The sequence below is a fragment of the Lipotes vexillifer genome, unplaced genomic scaffold (assembly GCF_000442215.2).
Source record: "Lipotes vexillifer unplaced genomic scaffold, Lipotes_vexillifer_v1.1 scaffold422, whole genome shotgun sequence".
Classification (NCBI taxonomy): domain Eukaryota; kingdom Metazoa; phylum Chordata; class Mammalia; order Artiodactyla; family Lipotidae; genus Lipotes; species Lipotes vexillifer.
Genome location: NW_006779087.1, coordinates 1,907,827 through 1,930,536, shown reverse-complemented (window position 1 = coordinate 1,930,536; position 22,710 = coordinate 1,907,827). Strand labels below are relative to the sequence as shown.

General features: G+C 40.1%; 1 protein-coding gene across 1 annotated transcript in view; it reads right to left on the bottom strand.

Annotated features, from left to right (window-relative positions):
• Nucleotides 1-22,710, bottom strand: part of DIP2B (DIP2 acetate--CoA ligase B (putative)) — a 231,646-nt gene that overhangs the window by 26,517 nt on the left and 182,419 nt on the right. Inside the window, exons 13-23 of the mRNA XM_007452300.1 lie at nt 21,150-21,252; nt 19,900-19,964; nt 17,515-17,608; nt 16,931-17,050; nt 15,358-15,472; nt 14,425-14,564; nt 13,638-13,774; nt 10,338-10,418; nt 7,701-7,828; nt 5,861-5,975; nt 1,873-2,074 (exon numbers count right to left, since the gene is read on the bottom strand). Coding sequence (XP_007452362.1) covers nt 1,873-2,074; nt 5,861-5,975; nt 7,701-7,828; nt 10,338-10,418; nt 13,638-13,774; nt 14,425-14,564; nt 15,358-15,472; nt 16,931-17,050; nt 17,515-17,608; nt 19,900-19,964; nt 21,150-21,252 — 1,300 coding nt within the window. The remainder of the gene's footprint in view (nt 1-1,872; nt 2,075-5,860; nt 5,976-7,700; nt 7,829-10,337; nt 10,419-13,637; nt 13,775-14,424; nt 14,565-15,357; nt 15,473-16,930; nt 17,051-17,514; nt 17,609-19,899; nt 19,965-21,149; nt 21,253-22,710) is intronic.

The following is a 22,710-nucleotide window of genomic DNA, read 5'->3' as shown; positions in this document are numbered from 1 at the left end:
TGGTCTGACCCATACGTATTCCACTAAGATCTTAGCAGACCATCACAACAGACAGCAAAAACACAGAATCCAAACCTAATGCTTTCATCAGACAGGTGGATGCTATGCCTATGAGGGATTAGGAATAAACCTTTTATACAGGTTTCATCATTTAGTAAAACTGGGTGAAATCTGGCTAGCAAAACCAATGTTTTAAGCAACTACTATGTCTCTGAGTTGCATCCTTTAAGCATCTACTGAAATGAAAGCTTTGTTAAAGGAATTCTAGATTAAATGCTATTTAAAATAGGATTTTACTCATGACAAATGTAGGACTTCAGTATAACAGAATACAAGATGGAGAAGGATTTGTATGTTTTACATTATCCATCAGATACGTAGGCAGGAAATATGAAGATACTTGTTATATATTTCTTGATTAGTACAGATTGATTCTAACTGCCCCTTTAGAATATTAACCTCCATAAACTCTCATTTCCACTAGCAGAAACTGATATCATATATACTTTAGCTCTATACACACTGTTACTAAGATAAGGTTACTTGGCGAGTTGACAATAACATCTATATAACCAAATGTGATATGATCTTCAGCCACCAGACCACTGAAGTAATAACTACTGCAAAGCAGAGCAGATTAACACTGTAATATCCTAATAAAAATATCCTAGAGAGTCAGAGGCTTACCTTTTATTTTATTATTGTACATCATATTTACCTTTCAGGAAAAGCGGTCTTAATGGAAATATAATTAAATGCCATACTTCCCTTTGACTTCCTAATCTTCCCACTATGTGTACGTGTGTGTGAGTGTATGTGGTAGCAGTGGGAACCGTAAAGGCCAGATTTTGGCTCTCATGTGTTTCCAGGCATACAAGAAACTGGGAGGCTCTCATTAACTTCTCAATTAAAATGAAAAAGCATCAATAAAACCTAATGACTTCATGTTGGATTGAATAGTTTTTTTTTTTTTGTTTTTTTTTTTTTTGTGTTCCCCCAGCCTCTCACTGTTGTGGCCTCTCCCGTTGCAGGGCACAGGCTCCGGATGCACAGGCTCAGCGGCCATGGCTCACGGGCCCAGCCGCTCCGCGGCATGTGGGATCTTGCCGGACCGGGGAACGAACCCGTGTCCCCTGCAACAGCAGGCGGACCCTCAACCACTGCACCACCAGGGAAGCCCTAAATAGATATTTTAACATGACTGACCATCAATCACTTACTCCTGCCTTTAGTCTCCTACTCATTAGCCCTACAACCTAGGTTTGTTCAGAAATTAAGCAAAATGGTGAAATTGACTATTTGGTTTTTTCCTTGTTTCATATGGCAATTCACATACTTCTATTTGCATCTTGAATTCATAGGAATACGGCAAATGCAAAACATGCTATTTATCTCACCTCTGTCACTAACCAGCTATATGACTTTGGGCACAATTCTTAACTTTTCTGAACTTTACTTTCCACAGCTGAGGGCAAAGCTCTAGGATCATATTTGTAAAATGTATAGCTAATATTTGGCTTTTAGTAAGCCTCAATAAATACTAGCTACTCTTATTATCAGAACCTTCCCTTACAGGACTTGCTTCATTCTACCTCCACCAGTGGGATTCTGATCACCTTGACCCCATACCTTACATCCAGGGAAAATGGAGGCACTCTACTGAGAATTACTCAGAAGACTGAGCCAACAGTAAACCTGGAAAAGCTATTTTACGAAATCTCACTCCTTCCTGCTTTTGGTCAGCTGATACTGTTCTCATGTTACTTACTAATCTCTGTAAAGTCCAACTCTAGAGAAAAAAATCATGCTGAGAGAATTCAGCTTCTTCAAGTTACAGTTTTAATGTCATGCCTTCAAAGCCAGCATTCTTACCTGGTTGCTTTTGCCGGGGTTTTGGCAAATTGGTCACGCATGTATGTGGGCACATGAGGATATTACAAGGATGTAGCGATCCCTCCAGAAAGAGCTGTTTCGTCTGAGATATGTGGATCCCTCCCAGTGGAGTTTTGGGCAGAGTATTGGCAGGCACCAGAGCAAGACAATAAACCCCCACTTGATGAATGCTATCGATTGCCTAGAAAAATACAAACAAACAAAAATATTCAGTGAGATTAATTTTATGACATTTGACATCCTCCTAACACAATGCATTATTCTACTCTAAGAGTTTTTCGTGTTTTATTTTATTTTTGGCTTCTTGGGTCCTCGTTGCTGCGCGTGGGCTTTCTCTAGTTGCGGCGAGCGGGGGCTACTCTTTGTTGCGGTGCGCGGGCTTCTCACTGTGGTGGCTTCTCTTGTTGCGGAGCACGGGCTCTAGGCGCGAGGGCTTCAGTAGTTGCGGCTCGCGGGCTCTAGAGCACAGGCTCAGTAGTTGTGGTGCACAGGCTTAGTTGCTCCGTGGCATGTGGGATCTTCCCGGACCAGGGCTCAAACCCATGTCTCCTGCATTAGCAGGTGGATTCTTAACCACCACGCCACCAGGGAAGCCCTAGAGTTTTTCTTTCTCTCTCCATTCTAGGTCTAGAATCTGGTAGATTATTAGGATCCCATACATCTAAAGGTACCTAATCCTTCCAGTGATGGCAGAGTGGTGAGGTACTGGCCAACCCAGTACAATCTAAATGGACAGAGGTGGATACTGATTTGCAAGCCTCAGTATGTTCTCTCTTGATTGATAATGTCCAAAACCTAGAAATTTGTTTCGGTTCTTTTAATATTTTAGCTGTCCAACATAGCTCAATTAAACAGAGGCAAAATATATTTTTTTTAATTTAAAAATTTTATTTATTTATTTTTAATAAATTTATTTATTTTATTTATTTAATTTTGGCTGCACTGGGTCTTCGCTGCTGCATGCGGGCTTTCTCTAGTTGCGGCGAGCGGGGGCTACTCTTCGTTGTGGTGCATGGGCTTCTCATTGCAGTGGCTTGTTGCAGAGCACGGGCTCTAGGCGTGTGGGCTTCAGTCATTGTGGCACGTGGGCTCAGTAGTTGTGGCACACGGGCTTAGCTGCTCCGTGGCATGTGGGATCTTCCCGGACCAGGGCTCGAACCCGTGTCCCATGCATTGGCAGGCGGATTCTTAACCACTGCGCCACCAGGGAAGTCCCAGTATTTTTATTATGAACAAAACAGAAGCTCTGTAAGTAAGCCCTTGCTTAAGTGGTTCACCAGGTTACTAGGCATCCCCTTTGCAAAACATCCAGGTGAGGCCCACCGCACACTGAGTCCTGGAGGCCAACAGCTCCCTCGGTGCACCCCTGTTCCCAGCCACTCACCTGTGCGCTCACTGAGTGTCAGCTGTGCCTGCTTCTATACCTTTTACAGCTGCTGTTCTTGTTGCTGTGCTCATATAATTAACTATTATATCCACTGATAAAATATGAATGCAAAATAGGAAGAGTTATGCTTTTTAAAGACTCATTAGAGGTGAACTCCTACTGTTGATAGGAATGGGCAAGTTAATTCTAAAAGGTAAGTTTCTTTTCAAATACTCACGTTCTAGTCTAACTTAAAGGAAATGAAACCAGAAACCAATGCTTTTGGATGTAGTTTATGGAAGTAAGCTGACCTGGAACTCAAACTGGTGTAACTCACACTCACACGCCTCTGCATCAAATAAAGGCACACTTGTTATGTTTTGTGTTAAAATTTAATACTTGAAGAATTTCTCATTGTTATAGTTTTCTGCTTCAATCACCTTTGAAAACTAACTGACCAACCATCAATACCATTTCTAAACATGCCAGTTGAGAGGGTTCTTTTGTACTACTCACAAATCTTACTGAAAAGGAGATCCAGCCTGAGAAGACGAATGGACCAAGAGTCATAAAAGACAGACAAGGCCTTTTATTAAAATGACTTAAAAGGGCAGAGGAATAAAATTGAAAGCATATTCTTCAGAATAATCCACTAACCAACAGAGATAACTAGGAAATGGAAGTCTGTAACAGTTCCTAAGTCTTGAGTATCTTAGAATATACAGGAAGTTAGCAAATGTATCATGTGTACCCTGGATTCCTCACTGAAAATACACCACCTGGTAAGTCATCCACTGACGACGTTCCTTAGAAGGTGCTGAGTTAGGCGTTTAGTTTATATCATACACAGACCTGGAATTAAACAACCTCTGGGCTCTAACCTACCAGAACATATGATGTTCTTAATGTTCTACTATGGATCAAAGTACCCCAAGTAGAGAAGCTACATATAAGATAATGCCTTCTTATTCAACACCCAAATCAGACCCCAATGACTTTAACAAAAATTTGGATTAGTAAGTTTAGCACTGCATTTAATTCCTATAGTTGCTTTCCAGGGAAAAATAACAACCTGGGAAATTTGCTTCCTGTAACTGGAAAAAATACATAATTCACCACAAGATTCTACCACTATCCCCCAAAGTTCTTTCTGAATGAAATAAGCAGTGTGTTTGAAAATATGAACAGTATAAAAAAATTCTCTTTGCAGGTCTGATTACTAACTGTCTTTCAGAGATCACCCAGTCCCACTTTCTTCACAGTTTTTTCTATCTAGTCTATCTTCAGTATTCTCTTTCCTTTCTCTGATTTTTGCACTATAAACAGCCTATGCTATACCAACTGATAATTTAGAATCACAGACCCTGCAGATAGGAAGAATCTTAAAAGTCATCTAGTGCTATCGCTCATCTCGTGCTTACAACATTTCTACAACATTACTACTAACTGGCAATAAATAAATCCAAATGCCCCAAGCAGACAAGTTATAGACATTGGGAACAATCCCAATACATATAAGTTGAATGGTAAGGACAGTCCATGCTTTCTCTGGACCATCCATTTATCCAACAAATATTTGCTGAGCCTACTCTGATGATGTGCTGGCATAGCTATCTGGTTCTGGACTAACAGAAACAAGAGAGAGTAACTCTTGGCTTTCATGGGTCTTTTATTATAGTGGATGTAGAAAACAATAAATATAAAGACACTTATATGCTGATAAATACTAAGCAGAAAACAGAGAAGAGTGAGGGGACAGAGAGTGAAAGGGAATGTTATTTAAGATAGAGCGGGTCTCCCTAAACTCCTTATTGGAGATATGCTTATGATTATTCTTTTTTATACTAATAATGATAGCCATCATCTTGTACGGAAGGCAGGCACTAAATATTTCATTATCTAATTACCGTCAATTAACCTTCCAATAGCTCTGTAATATAGATAACTTTATCCCCACTTTACAGATGAGAAAATAAACTCAGTGAGGTTAAGTAAGCTGCCTAAAGGCACTTATGTGGTAGGTAGTGGAGCTGGGATTCAAAGTATGATTCTAAATGAATACTAGGCTCTCTTCATCATTCTAGCCTGCTCCCCTAGAAACATTTCCCTTATACTGAGCCCATATCTTTCTCCTTCCCTAGTGGTTTACTTCACCTAGATTTCTAACTCCACAGTAAAGCTCCTTCAAAGTAAGAACAGCAGCTCATATTGGATTCCTCACACTCTAGGCACCACTTGTAGCATGCAGTAAGACTGCAGCTGTTGACATGGGGACTGATTATGTCAAAGATGTGTTCCACATTTGGACAGTTAAAATGTTCATGGGTAGTTAACACCGTGGCACAAAAGAGTGAAAGAACTTGCTGAGGAAAGTCAAATTCAATTGTTTTTGGCAACCTGAGCAGAAAAATACTTTGTGGTACACAAGGAGGCGTGGTATTATCTGCGTTTGCTAACAGTAGCTAGAATATTTGAGTAGCTACTGGCAGGAAAAAAAAAAGGCAACATAACTGGTCCACTGAAGAAAATGCTTCAGCAGTGGCTTCTGCTGCCTTTGACAGCAAAGTCAACCTCCCCGACAGAGACCCCAGGTGCGCTCACCTGTAGCACACGGCTCATCCACTGGAAACTATCTTCCTCGGAAGCGTCAGGTCTTTGTTCCGCAACCACCACGATGCGCTCATCATAAAATACAGACACAGAAAACACAGCAATTCTAAGAGAGACAGATCAAACACATCAGGACTCCCTTCACAACCAGTCCTATTTGCTTTGCTCAGTTGGAATTACAGAGAGGAGATAACCCCACCGCACTGCCCAGGAAGGAGTAGTTTAGAAAAGAAAACGTCACAATCATTACCATCAAAACGAGGACTCAAAAAACGTGTACTGAGCGCCACTGTCGTGAATATTGGGACGTAGCGATAAATAAGCTGAAGTCCCTGTCTTTGTGGAGCTTGCGTGTCAGAGACAGAACAATCACGTCGCGCTATACACCGGGGGACCGAGGCAGGGCAGGGGCGGAGCAGTGTGTGGGTCAGGGGGTTGGGGGGGGCAGGCAGTGCCTCCCTGAGGAGCGGACATTGGAGCAGAGACCTGGATGAGGTGAGGACGCGAGCCGCACGGAGATCTGGAGGAAGAGGTTTCCGGGCAGAAGGAACGGAAAGCGAAAAGGTTCTGAGGTAGGAACGAACTTGGCAGGTTTGAGGAACAGCAAGAAGGTCAGTGTGCCTGGAGCAGGGTGGTGAAGCAGAGAGTGGTGGGGAGAGGTCAGACCCGCCCAGGTGGTCATGGAGGACCTGGAGGCGGGGGGAGGGGTTGCTCTGAGTGAGGTTTCGGCTCAAACGTCCCCCGGCTAGTGAGGCATTCCCAGACTCCCCGTATAACCTGCAGGCACCACCACCCCATGTGTCCTTCCTGCACAGCACTCATCGCCAGCTCACCTAGTCTCTGTTTCCCTATGTGGTTACCTGCTCTTCCCCCAATGAGAATGTGAGTTCCCGCGGGCAGAGACGTGGCCTGTGTTGTTCACTGCCACACCCTGAACATCCAGAACAGTGGCACACAGTTGGCACCCAATAAACGCTTGCTGAATGCATGTATGAAATAATGGGAAGGCACTGGAGGGCTGAGAACGCCAGCAAGCCTGACCACCTCCCTTCCTTCTTTCCTTTCATCCACACACATTTAATGAACACCTACTGCGTGCCAGGGGCTGTGCTGAGTGCTGGGGATGTGACCGTGACCAAAGACAGAAGGTCCAGTACCCCATGGAGTTTACATCTCACAGGAAGCCACACCATTACAAAAAACTATACATTTCAGGAACTGGTTCTCTAGTGGTTTAATTTTTCTACTGCTTCAAAAACTAAGGGACACCAGGATTGCTTTAAAGACATATATCCATGACTGAAAACTACTCAACAGGACATCAATTACTCAAATATATGCCAAATATCTTTTCTTGAGTTAATAAGCAAAGAAAAGAGGATATCTAATTGACTTCATCCATGGAATTTGAAATTAGCACTTATGTACTATGTCAATCTCTACAGTAAAATGGTAATAACTTAGAGTCAAGTAAGAGAACAATTCTTAGATGTAAACTCCTACAGAGTAGCATCTATCTCAATTAGACTGAATGGGGTGACTTCTGTATTGAAGGAATGTAGGAAGTTCAGTGTTTCAGGAATCTCTCCTCAGTCTTCAGGATTCAACAAACAGTAGTAATTAAAAACTGAAATACAGGATATGGTTACAGCCCCTCAATTACAGCCAAAGAACCAGACATTTTAAGATAAATATTCAAAGCCTGGTTTCTGCTACACTTAATCAAAAACAACCTAATCTAGAGCATCTACAGAATACAACTCAAATCACCCTACAGAGGTATCTTTAGATTCCACCAGAAGTGCTAACCTTTGAACTTTGTACTACTCACCTTCCTCTATAAACAGTCTTTATTGATTCAACAGCCAATCCAGTAGCAACAATGTCATCAGCATTATGTCTTCGACCACTAACCATCAGTAACCCATCCATTTTTCCAACCACAAAAACCAAGCTGCCCTGAAAGGTAACAATGATTTACATAATTTAAATAGCAAAACAGACATTTTACTTCCTGCCTTGAAATAAATCTCATAAAAACTGTAGGAAAGAAAATATATTTTATGGATTCTAAAAAAGTGTTTCACATCTCGACATCTCAGAATCAGTGGCATCTTACAATTAATGCGGTCTTAACAGTATATAAGAAGGGAACCCATTCATATTCATTATTTTAAATTAATTAATTAATTAATTAATATTTGACTGCACTGGGTCTTTGTTGCTGTGCGTGGGCTTTTCTGTAGTTGAGCGAGTGGGGGCTACTCTCCGTTGCAGTGTGTAGGCTTCTCACTGGGGTGGCTTCTCTTGTTGCGGAGCACGGGCTCTAGGCGTACGAGCTTCAGTAGTTGAGGCACGCAGGCTCAGTAGTTGTGGCTCGCGGGCCCCAGAGCGCAGGCTCAGTAATTGTGGTTCACGGGCTTAGTTGCTCCGCGGCATGTGGGATGTTCCCGGACCAGGGCTCAGACCCGTGTCTCCTGCATTGGCAGGCGGATTCTTAACCACTGCGCCACCAGGGAAGCCCCATATTCATTCTTAGGGAGGAATTTTATTTTCTTGTTTTTGCCGCACTGCAAGGCACGTTGGGATCCTAGTTCCCCGACCGGGGATTGAACCTGTGCGCCTTGCAGTGGAAGTGTGGAGTCTTAACCACTGCACCACCAGGGAAGTCCCATGGAGGAATTTTATAAGAAAGCAACTAGGTTGCCAAATGAGCACAGTTCATTTTCCCAGCCATGATTATGTGTTAGTTCATTTTCTGTACTTATTCATGGGATGGATGCAGAGGAGAAAATTGTTAGACCATTTAACACTGGAATTAGGAAGAGAGTAAAACAGTTTTAATGTGAGAATGAATGTCTCAGATTTATAAGGGTAATGTTTCCATCTGGTAATATTAGAAATAAGTTAATAAAGAAAGGTCTAAGGAATTGTAGGAGCCTCTCCTTTCCAAAAAAATAAGCGAGCTGCAGGAAAGTCTGCTGTCAATGTCCTCAAAGCATCACTGTATAAATAATTCTATTATTTATTATTTCATATAATTTTTATCAATAATTTTCCCAGACCCATTTGCAATAAATTAACTTTTCCCATTCATTATAGAATTCCTGAATTTTGGGACCATTTACATATGTTAAATTACCTAGTAGTCATCTCCATTTGAATGTCACTAATTGATTTACTAAGCACAATGTAGTGCCATACACTGACTAGGCTTTGTAAGTAAGACATAATCTCTAGCCTCAAGAAGCTACTGGCTCATCCTTCTGTCATCCCAGAAGACAGAAGAAAATCAGCCATTTTCAACACAGTCTGAAAAGTCCTACGGTGGAAGTGAATAAAGAGAACAAGACAGTCTCTGCTGGTCCTCCAACATCTATTTTTCCATTTCTTTCACAGTAGTAGAATTTCTAGCTGGGCATGCATTTCAGCCTCCCTTGCAGCTATGTGTGGCCAGGTGACTAGTTCAGAACAACGAGGTGTAAGTAGAAGTGTTGCTCAGCAGCTTCAGGGAATTTCTCTTAAGAGACAGTAGGGCTACACCCTTTCTTCTGTCCTGTTTCCTGGAATGCAGATGTGATGGCTGGAGCTCCATCTTGGACCTCAATAGTGGAGTGGAAGCTAAAAGGAGCTGGGTCTCTGAGAATTTCTTGGTGCTGAGTGAATAAGTCAAGACAGTAGGTGCAGATGTCTCTTTCTAGGAGAGTGATTCTCTTAGAGGTATGTCCTCCACCCCACCGTCACCCATAAATGGTGGGGAAGAAATAAAATAAAATTAGATCTTTTCTTAATAGAACTTGAACTGTTATGAGGAGAAAAAAGAGAGGGTAAGGAGGTAATTAAGAGATGGAGGGAGGTATGTGGGCTCAACTATGATAATGAAGGTCTATTACTTACAAAACAAAATCCAAACTTCCCATTACGTCATGCAAAGCCCTTCATGCTCTGCCTCTCTGCCTTCCTCACCGGCTCATGAAACTAACTGTGAGCTCTTTGAGAACAGGTTTTGTATCCTAATTGTCTCTGTAAACCCAATGCCTGTAAATACCACCTGCTGAAAAACAAATTGTTTTCATTCAGAGAATTTACTGTTACACCTGGTGTAGTACTGATAATCTGTATGAAAATGATTTGTACACTATTATGGCTTCCCTTTGCTATTGAAGGTTAACTTTTTCAGCACTCTTCTAACTCACTGAAATATATTAATCAAATCAATGCAACATAGGAAGAATAAGTGAAAAGAGTTTTGAAAATAAAAGATAATGTCTTAGTTTGAAGGAATAAAATGAATTTGGGTAACTGGAGCAATAAACATTACTCATTTTATGACATTTTTACAGGAACTGCTCTAAATGTAAGTTAAGCGGCCCTGTAATACTCTTGGACTAATAAGAATTTGTTCTGTGAACTAAAGTACAAATATTTGGATCAGACGCACCAAAACAAATATGAAAGTGTCACTTACTGGCCCTACAAACCCCAGTAATCCCGACCGGATGAACGGTACATCCCCAACAGGAGAGCCTGCGGAATTCACTGGAATCACCTAAAAGACGGAAGAAAGTGAAAATGTTACCTTAAAAAAAAAAGTATTTGATTTTTAAAAAGTCTTAAATAAAAAAAAGAATTTAAAACAGTAATACATGCTTGTTGAAAACTAAAATTATAAAAAATGGTGAATCCAGTAATCCCACCTGCTTAAGACATAACAAACATTTATAATTTGTTGTTTATCTCTCCGGACTTTTTTAGATTCACATATTAACATATTAAGCATTTTTTAAAGGGATCATATTATATATACTATTTTGTAACTTGCTTTTTCATATATTATATGTGTTTCGTACAGTATATGTATTTTGGATACCTTTACAAGTTGGTAATAGCCAATCTAGCTCTCTTTGTACAAGAGTTCTATAATATACCACCACATGGGGGAATGAGATAACATAGCCCTTGGAGTCAGATGTAAGTTCAATTTCTGTCTTTGCCACTTACTAGTAACGTGGGCTTTGGGAAGGTTCCTGTATTTCTCTATACCTCAGTTTCTTTAGCCATAAAATGGAACTCTCAATGCTTACCACAGGCTTAGGGTAAAGATCAAGGGAATATAAATAGATTTGTAGATGCAAGCACAGTGCCTGGCCTAGAGTCGGTACTCAGGAAACCATCAGAATCAGCACTATTAGAACGTAACCAGTCTTTCTGGCTAGGTAGGTCAGTCTAATTTTTCACTATTACGAACAGTGCTTTACTGAATACTGCTGTACATATTTCTGTGCATTTGTACAAAAGGCATGAGTCTTTTCAATTTTAACAGGCTGTCCTACAAAATTATTATAGCAATTTACACTCCACCAATACCGTATTAGAATGTTTTTCCCATACTCTGGCTAATATTACATGTTATCAATTTTTCTAAACTTTGCCAATCTGGTAGGCAAAAAAAGAAATCCCACTGTTGTTTTAGCTGCATTTATTTATTACTAACATGGATGAATTTCTTTTCCTTTGTTTACAGGCCATTTGTATTTCTTTTGTGAATAGCCTAGTCATGTCTCCTGGCTATTATTTCTATTTGATTGGATTTTTCCCTTTAATTTTTAAGATTTCTCTTTTTACACAGGGAACAACTATAACAAGAGCTAACATTTATAAAATGGTTATCATGTGCCAAGCATGGGTGTAAATAGAGTTAATTCTCAAGAAAACCCTATGAAACAGAATTAATATTTTCATTTTACAGATGAGAAAGGCACAGAGAGTTTCATTTGCCTCATATCAAATAGCTAGTAAGAGATGACAATGGAAAATTAGCTCTTTGCATTCGTATGTGTTGCAAAGTTTTTCTCACCAGAAGCTTTTTTTTTTTTCTTTCTGGCTGCACCACGTGGCTTGTGAGATCTTAGCTCCCCAACCAGGGAATGAACCTGGGCCCTCAGCAGTGAAAGCAAGGAGTCCTAACCACTGGACTGCCAGGGAATTCCCTACCAGTAGCTTATTTTTAAAATACACTTTTATTTTTCTAAGCAGCCATTTTTAGATCTTTTGTTCTAGTGAAGTGTTAACCACATTGAAAAGTTCTCTCAGGGTTTAAATATAAGAATCCAATGAGAAAAATATTAGAAACTTTAATTTGCAAAACCAGTGCAACAGTTTTCTTCTCCTTTTTTGGTTAGTATCATTATTGTACTTCACTGTCATTAAATTTATCCTGCAGATTTCAAAATTTCTTCATCACTACGGACCTAGCAGCTTAGTAACAAATCTGAGAATTTTAGCTAGGCACTTGCCCTCCCAGGGGAGGCAACGTAATAAAATATTACTAGTGTCTTCAAACACTGCTTGAAGATCTTATTTATATAAGGAAAATGCAATGAAGAAAAACTCAGATATTGGAAACATATGTAGTCCAAGCACTTAAAAGAGAAATAAGGTGAGATTTAAATTAGTAAAATGTATAAAAACTCAGCAGAGATAATTAGTCACCTGTGAAAGTAAACCAAGAGAATGGCAGTAAACATGTGCCATAAGAGTTTATGAATTGGTCACAACTTTTGAAGGTAGGCCAAGAATGTAGTAGTGATAGTGACAGTGATGGTGGTGATGATGATGATGATGATGGTGGTGGTGGTGGTGGTAATAACAGACATTTAATAATATATATTATGCCATTTTAGGCTGTATAAACATAGATGATGGAGCCTTTTTCAGCCACCACATCACACCACACATATAGATAACACTCTCCTGCCATTTACATCTATTATTACATAATTACATGCACTGATTTTCAAATGGGATGGTAGACAGATGTGCCCTGCCATATTGAGACTGAGAACCACTAGTCTAGGTTATAGAAAAGGGAAGCTCAAAGACTGAAAATTGGCAGTGGGCATATAAGCCCTGTCTAGTGTGAAGGGGACATGGCCCATAAACTGGAGCTCTCTTTTCCCTAAAAGGTACTCTGAGGCAGGTTAATCCCAATTAGGAAATACACACAATTAATTATGCCTGTTCTGATTTCCAGGCTCACCAGGCAAACTTTCATTACAATTTGGCTTCACATGCAGAACTGCCTTCAGAAAAACAATGTGCTAGTTCCCCTGAAATATGAGCTATTTGAGTTTTATGTATTTCCCTGATGTACCACAAGCACGGAGAATAGTGCCAGACATGCAGAAGGTGCTCAATAAATATTTCTCTCACTGAAAGACTGAATAACGGCAACAATCTTCCCCCGTGACAAGCCAGGTTTTCATTTTTCATTAGGAAGCTGGCATTCTGGTTTACATTAGTCTTTACAAGCGTGGTTAACTCGAGTCTACTCTTGAGAGATGGATCCATTCTCACTGCACTCTCAGAATTAAATTTTGGGTCTTATACGCTCAAACTATGGCACATTCACCAGGGTGAATTTCTGTGAGGCCTCTTACTCTTTATATATGTAAGAGATAAACAAGGGCACTTCCTGTGTGCCAGGTACTGGTCTAAGCACTCTATAAACATTAACCCATTTAGTTCTCACAACATTCCTATGGTAGATACTATCATTATTCACATTTTAAAAAGAAGGAAACTGGGGCACAGAGAGGTTAAGCAGCTCAACTAGTGCATGGCAGTCAGGGCTGGACCTCGGGCAGTCTACCTCTGGAGCACACACTCCCAACAGCTACGCTGTGCTATTTCCCATCAGCCAGCTCAGCTGCCCTAGCGACACTGACCTCACGCAACACATTCCCCATGAAACTTTAACGTCACGTACCTCAAATGTATTTTTTGTCACACCAGCAAGCCCAAAGTACATCATGCCTCCTGTTCTGGAGCTGACACAGATTTCTCCAATTTCATCTGTTTTGCAGAGTTGGGGAGGTCCATCGGGTCTCACAATGCACATCATCCCTAGTGTACAGAAAGTATAGTCAAGGGACAGTCTGGGAAACCTTCGAAAAAACAGTCTCATCCTTATGAACCCACAAAAGTTTTACATGCACTGAGTGGCATTAAGTAAGAATACCAAACGGGAATGTTAAAAACAGACCTGATGCTACATAGGTATATCTGAAATTTCCACCTTTCACCCCTGATAATAAAGAATTTTTTAAATTCGGCAAGTAAAACATACAATAGATGCAGACCGAAGCTTTTAAAGACAGTGACTTATTCAAAATGACTGCAAAGTCCAAAGAAACAGGTTAAATTAATTTACCCTTTACACAGATCAAATTCAAACATGCAGGAAGCAACGTACTCTAACTTTCTGCCAGCCCATCGTCTTGGCAATTACAGTGAAAACCGGACAACTTTAGTATCACCCAGTACTTAGCTTTCCATGTGAACAACTGTAACTGAAACATTCACAATTAAATCATCCAATTTCTGCCAGAAATAAGTATGATTAGAATCACTTAACTCTTAGAGAGGCTTTGAGAAATAAAGTGGCTTAGTACTAGATTTTGGATTCCTGGTTTTGGATCTCATATTTTATCAGGCTCCACTATCTCTAAAGACGAACCTTCATGAAACACCAAATGGTGCTCCCGAGAACTCACCCCCGGGCATTACATGTCCCACATCCTGAACCGTCAGTGCTGAATTTTTATCTTCAGTATTGACCCGTATTACCCCATAGCTCAATCCATTCATGGAGAGAATGGCTCTTCCCGGCAAAGGGGCCCCTGGGACTCCAGGCCTGGAAACAAAATAAACTCATGAAATTTGGCAAATAAAATGATACTAAGAGAAAAGTATGAACATGTAGGAAAGGAAATTTCCTCTGGCTACCATACACACAAAAATCCACATTTTTCTCTACCCCAAACATGCCAAATTAATCTAATTTACATGTGCAAAGCATGGTGAACTTTCATTCAGATGGAAAAAGTAAATTTTAATCAGTTGTTAAGAATATACTGGCTTGCAAGGGGAGGGGGAGGGAGCGGGATGGACTGGGAGTCTGGGGTTGGTAGATGCAAACTATTACATTTAGAATGGATAAACAACAAGGTCCTACAGTATAAAAAAAAAAGAAGGGATATAACCAAGTCACTGTGCTGTACAGCAGAGACTGGCACAACACTAAATCAACTATACTTCCATTAAAAAATAAATAAATAAAAGGAATATACTGGCTTGAGTGTACTCTCTATATAGGTACTTTGCATATACAAGCTACAACCAAGAACAGTCTACTTGTAGTCTAAGATGCTAACTAAGGATTCTGAAGGGCAAAACAAGACAGAAAAATAACTAATTCACAAATGTGAGATGATAATAACTAAAGTAAAATTTCAGTTTACCAGTTACACTTAGGGCAAGAGTGGGAAAAATAAATGAGATGCTTTAAGCTGCTTTACAAAGTCATTTTCACGTTCAGGATTATGAAGCAGAAGATTAGGTCACACCCCTTGTCATCATCTGGTCCACTCTGCACATTTGATCAAAGTTGTAACATACATCAAGAGCACTGACATTCTGAACGATACCTGCGGATTGCGACCGTCATGGCTTCGGCAGAAGTAGCACATGGACAGATGGCCTCAGGTTTCAGACCATGGCTTTGGAACAGACTCAGGAAGGCATCACAGGACGACACAGACCCTGAGGAGTTGAAACAGATCAACTTGAAAGCTGAAAATATGATTTTCATTACTGCAGGAAACTGGTAAAGAATAGAAAGCCGACACATCTGTACACCATCAATTCCATGCAAATATTTTACTGTGCCTGTGAAATGGTTGATAGGCTTCAAGGACAAACAAATGCTCATCTAGCCCATGAAAGGTCAGCGACACTACCGAAAGTTACAACTTAAAATAAGGCTGCTCCTACCAAACTGCCCAATCAATAGCAGAGATGCACTGTAGGCAACAGGTAGCCAGTTTGGAAGCAAGCAACTCTTCCTGAAGTAACTACTGCAGTTTAGCCAGTGCATTACTAATACTCTGGCTTAGTTCCATCCTGTTCATGTATTCTCTGACTTGTTTCTTACTAAGGTCAGTCCCAGGTTTGTGTTTTATACCAAGATGATCATTGTGAGTACTGACAAAAATCCACTGATGACAAAGAACATAGTAGTATCTAATGCTTTACCTGATTCTATCCTGTGGAGGCTCAAGATGTTTATGCTTGTCAGGAAAAGCAGGCAACACAGTAAGACCTCTAAAGGCTTTTGCAAACTCCTTAGATTTGGTGACAGGGAATTTACATAAAGTCCAGACACTTGGCTATATCAAGTTACCTTCTCATAGCTCTTTTTAGTTACATGATAGAGAAAGGACCTAAATGAGTGAGCATGGAGTGGTTTTAAAAGCTTACAGATCCATCAAATGATGAATGACTATATAAAATGTAGTATATCTATACAATAGAATATTATATGGCAATATAAAGGAATAAAGTACAGACACAGGCTACAACATGGAGGGACCTTGAAAACATGCTAAGTGAAAGGAGCCGGTCACAAAGGACCACATGTAGCATGACTACATTTATGCGAAATGTCGAGAATAGATAAACATACAGAGACAGGGAGTAGATTAGCAGTTGCCTAGGGCTAGGGCACAGAGGATGGGAAATGGGGAGTGACTACTAATGGGTATGGGGTCTCTTTTGGGGAAGATGATGTTCTAAATTCAGGTCAATGGTGATAGCTGTACGACGCTGTGAATATACTGAAACCATTGAACTGTACTTTATTTTTTTAAATTTTTTAAAAGATTTTTTTCTGATGTGGACTATTTTTAAAGTCTTTATTGAATTTGCTACAATATTGCTTCTGTTGTTTTATGCTTTAGTTTTTTGGCCAGGAGGCATGTGGGATCTTAGCTCCCCGACCAGGGATCGAACCCACACCCCCTGCATTGGAAGGCAAATTCTTAACCACTGGACTGCCAGGGAAGTCCCCCATTGAAGGGTACTTTAAATGGGCAAGTTTTATGGTATGTGAATTATCTCTCAATATAGATATAAAAAAAAAAATGCTTACAGAAAGGGCATGAAAACCTCAGACTACCAAAGGAAAGGATATTCCCAGACTGACACTCTAGAAATACTCACAGGGATTAGCTCCGTCAGTCACAATCAACATGCGGAGGGAGCTCAAGCTCACATCTCTTTGGTCCCGATGTGCCATCATAGCCCAGTGCAAGTCTCGGCATTTTACTAAAGCAACCTTGGCTATAAATGCAAAAGAGATAAAGTCAATACACACATGTTAAATTTGGTAGATATTATTATAATAAAAACATTTTTACTTATTTTAGGAATCATGATTTTCACTTAGAGAAAAATAAAAAAGGTTTCAAAGAAATTGTTCCAGGTGCTCTGAGGCAGTGGCGACTGACTGGACACACGACTGCCTTGCTCACTGTGACCTGCAGGCAGACCTCGTATCCTAGCCAAGGAAGCTTCGAACACCAAAGCACCCAATAAATCTAATTCAGGGCCCAGATTCAGGCACAATTCTTAAGAATGGACATCAACTGAGATGAACTAGACAACATATCTAATTTTTTAATAACCAAACTCTAAAACCTGTCAAGGCACCAAGGCATAGAATTATGTGTCTAGAAGAGCAATTTGAAAATCCCTGAAACTGCAAATAGTCACATAATCAAAGCTTAGATGCTGTGTGTAACTACCTTTGTGGGCATGTACTCTTTGGACCCAAGAGAGAGGGCAAGTCTTCATAACAGAATAGGGTACACTAATTGTATGCATCTTATTCATTACATTCTGAAAAGCAAAGAAAAAGATAAAAAATAATCAATACCTAATACATACTTAGCATTTTAAAACTGAACTGATATTTTGTTAACAATTTTAACCATACAATACTCAAACACATGCTCTTTGAAAAAAATTGAAAATATTAACTATAAGGTTGAAGCCTCCTTTGCTACCTATTCTCAAACCTGGTTCCCTTCTTTCCTCCTCAGAGATAATCATTGTTATGAATCTGCCATGGATCCTTCCAGTCTTTTTCCCATGTATTTACTTATATATTCATCCCCAGAGAAACATAAAAGTATTTTTAACATAAAAGGCATCATACTATACATATATCTACAACTTCCTTTTTTTTTTTTTTTTTTGCGGTAAGCGGGCTTCTCACTGTTGTGGCCCCTCCCGTTGGGGAACACAGGCTCCGGACGCGCAGGCTCAGCGTCCATGGCTCATGGGTCCAGCTGCTCAACGGCATGTGGGATCCTCCCAGACCAGGGCTCGAACCTGCGTCCCCTGCATTGGCAGGCGGACTCTCAACCACTGCGCCACCAGGGAAGCCCCAACTTGCTTTTTTTTCACTTAAATTGTTCTAGAGCTAAATCTATGTACATCAGTATAAGAGATCTATACAGTTTTTTTGACCTGCTGCATAGTATTCTATAGTATGACTGTACCACAATTTATTTGGGCATTTCCCTATTATTGACAGATTTTTTTTTTTGCAATTACAATGTTTCAAGGAACATATTTATACTCATTTCCCTGGCATGTGTGTAAGTGTTTCTCTAGGGTAGGTACAGAAAATTTGTACTGCTGAGTCACAGGATGTGTGCTTTTACCACTGAACAGATAACTGCCAAACTGCTCTCTAACCCTCTAAGTGCTTTCATCATGTTTATGCTTGCCACATACCACAAAGGGCTGGGTCTTACAAAGCAAGAAATCAACGTTTTCCTGTCGCTTACCGGAGGTCCTGCCCAGACCTGTTAGGTGTTTGGGTAGATAAAGCTGAGTAACCTGAGGGGGTCATGCAATGTGGTGTCTCTCCTGCCACCCAAACCGAACATACCCAGGACCCCCTGTCCCCAAAGAGACCCAGCCTGACAGAGTAGTTAAGTCTTGGTACTTAGACTAGCCATTTTGTTCACCACCCAAGTGGCCCAAAGATACCAAAATACCACTGTAAACCTCTTTTTCCTCCCTCTCCCAAGTTTCTAGCTATGGTGACAAACTTTTGGATTCAGGGAAAGAATGGTGTGTATAACTAATTCTTCACGTGTCCCTATCTTGCTCTGTGTATCAGAGAGAGAAGATTCCCTCTAACTCCTCACAAGGGTTTCTTAACCACTGATAAAAAAAAAACAAAATGGGAAGGACTTTAGAAAAGAGCAAGAAAGCATGTATGCTCAAGGAATAAGGGTTTTTGTTTTTGTTTTTTTACTAATTTGAGGAGTCCTGGGAGAAAAGGGAAACTGCTCCTCTTCCCCATGCTTCATTTCCTACTCTTTCTCTGACTCCTGCAATGTGTGAGGAGATACTCTCAAAGGTTCCTTCAACTGTAGGATACTGTATCTCTTCTCTCTCCCCTCCTAATCAGCATGCTCCATATGTAGCTTTTCCCACTTGAAATGTCCCCCCTTCTACTTCCACCCCCCAAATACCTCTATATGGCTACATCTTACCCATTTTTCAGTCCAACTCAACTGTCACCTCTTCCATAAAAATTGAGGCCACAGCTGGGAGGAAGTCACCTTTTTCTAACTCCCTTAGGATGGTACCTGTTCCTCTATTATGGAAAGCAGTCTCATCTACCTTGTTACTCTACTCTTTCATTGCAGCATGGACTCATTCAAGACATTTTGTCCAATGGAAAGGTTAGATATTATTAAACACAGTTGCAAAGTTCCAGATATATTTAAGTAATCTTTTCTTCAGAAAAGAGAAGAGGTGACTCTCATAGTTTTTTGAAAATTATAAATAAAAATATAGCCATTTGTAGAAATTTTTAAGCTTTGAGTCATCATAGCAGATATTTAAAGGATTTTTGATCCTAAGTTCTCCTATATACTATTATGTGAAAGGTATACCCAACCACACAATAAAAAAAACAGAATTACATTCTCCTTTAAAAAAAATTACCATTCGTATCACAAAATCAAATTCCCCTGGAAAATACTACTGATCTTTTAGGGGCTTAAATTTCAAACAAGCACTGAGTGATGCTGTGGTTACAAAGCACACACAGTGACCTGAATCATAAGCACAATTTACACTAAAGGCCTTGATTCTGTGTAGCTTACCGCAAACATGCCATGCCACAGCCCAGCATCCTTCTTAAAGTCTAAAACATTTACTACTGTTTCCCCTAAAATAGAAAAAAATAGGAAAAAACACAAGGAAATCATCTTTAGTGTTAAGTAGCAAAATTATGTCACTTGCCTCTATCAAACAACTGATTTGGTACTTTGAAAGAAACCACTAAAAGTTCTCAGGGTCTTCTAATTACTTGAGGGTACCCTCAAACTGGCTGGGGGACTGATCACAGGGTGACGTGGTCACAGAAGAAACAATGAGTTTGGAATTCCTTGACTTTGGCACTGTCTTCGAGATAATAATTTTTTCCTAATTATATAAGGAACACATGTTTGTTTTAGAAACTCTGGAAGTTTCACAAGCATATGTAAAAAATTATACTTCCTAGAGAAAACAAAAAATGTTGGTGTATGTATATATATGTTATATCTACATACATGCACATATAATTCTAAGCTTATATACTTATAATGCTTATATAGAGACAGATACTTGACTAACAAAATTGGCACATACTGCTCTGTATCTCATTTGTTTCCACTTAATGATATACTGAAACAATCTTTAATATTCAAGAAAATGAGTTTTAATACCTCAGCATATAACCCATTATATGAATGTATTATATAATAATCAACTGCATTTGTTGGCATTTTGATTGATTTCATTACACACACAAACATATATATTTTTAACCAGACAAGAATGCAGCTCTGTACTGCTGCTATAATGAGCATGTATTAACTTGTTTCATTCTATGAAAGGAAAATAAAACACTAAAAAAATTAATATTGTGAAGAACATTCTAAGGGAAATAGTCATTACACAATATATATCAACACATCTAAAGTCTAACAACCCAGAATACATTTTTGTGTTTTAATTTGTGTTTTTTGGTAGCAGAATTTCTTTGACTCTAACTCCATACAGCTGGTGGCAGCTCTAACGCATGGGGAGATGGAGGTACCTGACATTCTGTGGCTAATAAGCACATGGTTTTAATTAGTTTTCTATTTCTGCACTCTAGAAATCATGCTTTACATATTTGGTTTGCCCAGAATTCTAGTTTCTTTAAATCACAGCATATTTGTGAAAAAGAAGAAAGCAAGCCAAGAATGTGTCTTAGAACATTTCCCTCTGAATGCAGTCATTAACTGGAGTCCAGTCACCGAGCACTCTGCTCGAAGTCACACAGATCTGAGCTCACAGTGCAGGCAGTCACGGGGTGAAGTCTGACCTTCAGAATAATTGCAGGCCTGGGACAGAGCTTGGCAGTGAGACAGCATTGCAAGGCGGGACACTGTAACTCCCATTACACTCCCTTCTTTGCTTGTTTTATACTAGGAAAAAAAAACACAAAAACAATAACACAAGAAACAACAAAATGGGTTATTTCAAATGACAAAACTAGAATCCAAAAACGAAACCCCGAAAAGCCATGATGATGGGCTGAATTTAACGTTTCATATAAATATCTGAGGCTACGCACTTGGGCCCCAAACTCTAATCACACAAAGATAGGACTGGGTAATGTCAAAGCTCAACACAAGTATGTGTGAAAAATTCTTAAAAGTTTAATTAGTTGTCAGTGTGAAGTGGCTGCTAAAGAAGCTAAAGCCACCATGTGACTTCAGCTGGGTTAACAGCAGCACAGTATCAAATACACGGCAAGAGCAAGAGCTAAAGGTGTGGAAGTGTGGTCCCTGTCTATCAGCAGCTCCCGGCTGGGAGGGGAGACTGGGAAATGGCCTATTCACTCCTCCAAATCAATCAACTATAATTTCGCTTTTACCTCGATGCTCCATTCAAGTTGCTTTTTACCAAGATCAGTCACATTTTTATTGTTAAATCAAAAGCACATACTGCAAACGTCACTTTATCAGACCTTTCCGTAACATCTGACACCTCCTTTCTTGACACTTTCTCCTTCCTTGGCTTTTCTGATACTCCTCTTCCTATTCAATACTCTCTCTCTCTCTCCTTTCCCTCCACCTCCTCTGCCCATCCCCTGAATGTTGGCATTCCCTGAACGTTCTGTTCTTCCTCTTCTCTTTTCACTTTAATTCATCAGGGTACCACATTCCTGATGACTCCCAATTCTCTACTTCCAGTCCAGACCTCTCTCCAGAGATCCAGACTCAGAGGGTCAACCCTTCCCCGCGAATGACCTGTACTCCTGTGAAACGCAGCCAACACCACCCCTCTACCTTTCGCCCATGAAAACTTTTCTGGCTGTACTTCCTATCTTAGTGAAGGATGCCATCCATCATCTATCCAGTTGCCCAAGTCAGAAACCCAAGTGTCTTTCTTGCCTCCGCCCTCTCCAGAGTTAGTCACTAAGTCCTGTCTCTTCTATTTCTTACTGTATCTCAATTCCATCCAACCACTTTTCTCCATCCCCATCACCATGAACTTGGGCTCACCTGGATAACTGTAAAAGCTCCCCATTTCCCTTCTTAACTCCACCAAACAGATAAATCTTTTAACAACATATTTATTCTTGTCGCTCTTCTGCTGACAACCCTTTAAAAGCTCCTTATTACCCACAGGATACTTGAGACTCACTAGCAATGTCCTGTGGGTAATAAGAGGGTTCCAAGTGAAAACTGCAAGTTAATTCAGAATAGCAGAAGCATAGAAATGTAGAGGACAGTAGGTCTACATGAGGTCAGAGAGCTAAGCAGGGGCCACAAAATGAAGGGCACTTTACCTTTTAGGAAGAACCAATAAAGAAGACTGAAAAGGAGTGGTCAGTGAGTAGTCAGGGAAACCAGTGAGCAGTTTTAAGGGGGATGAAG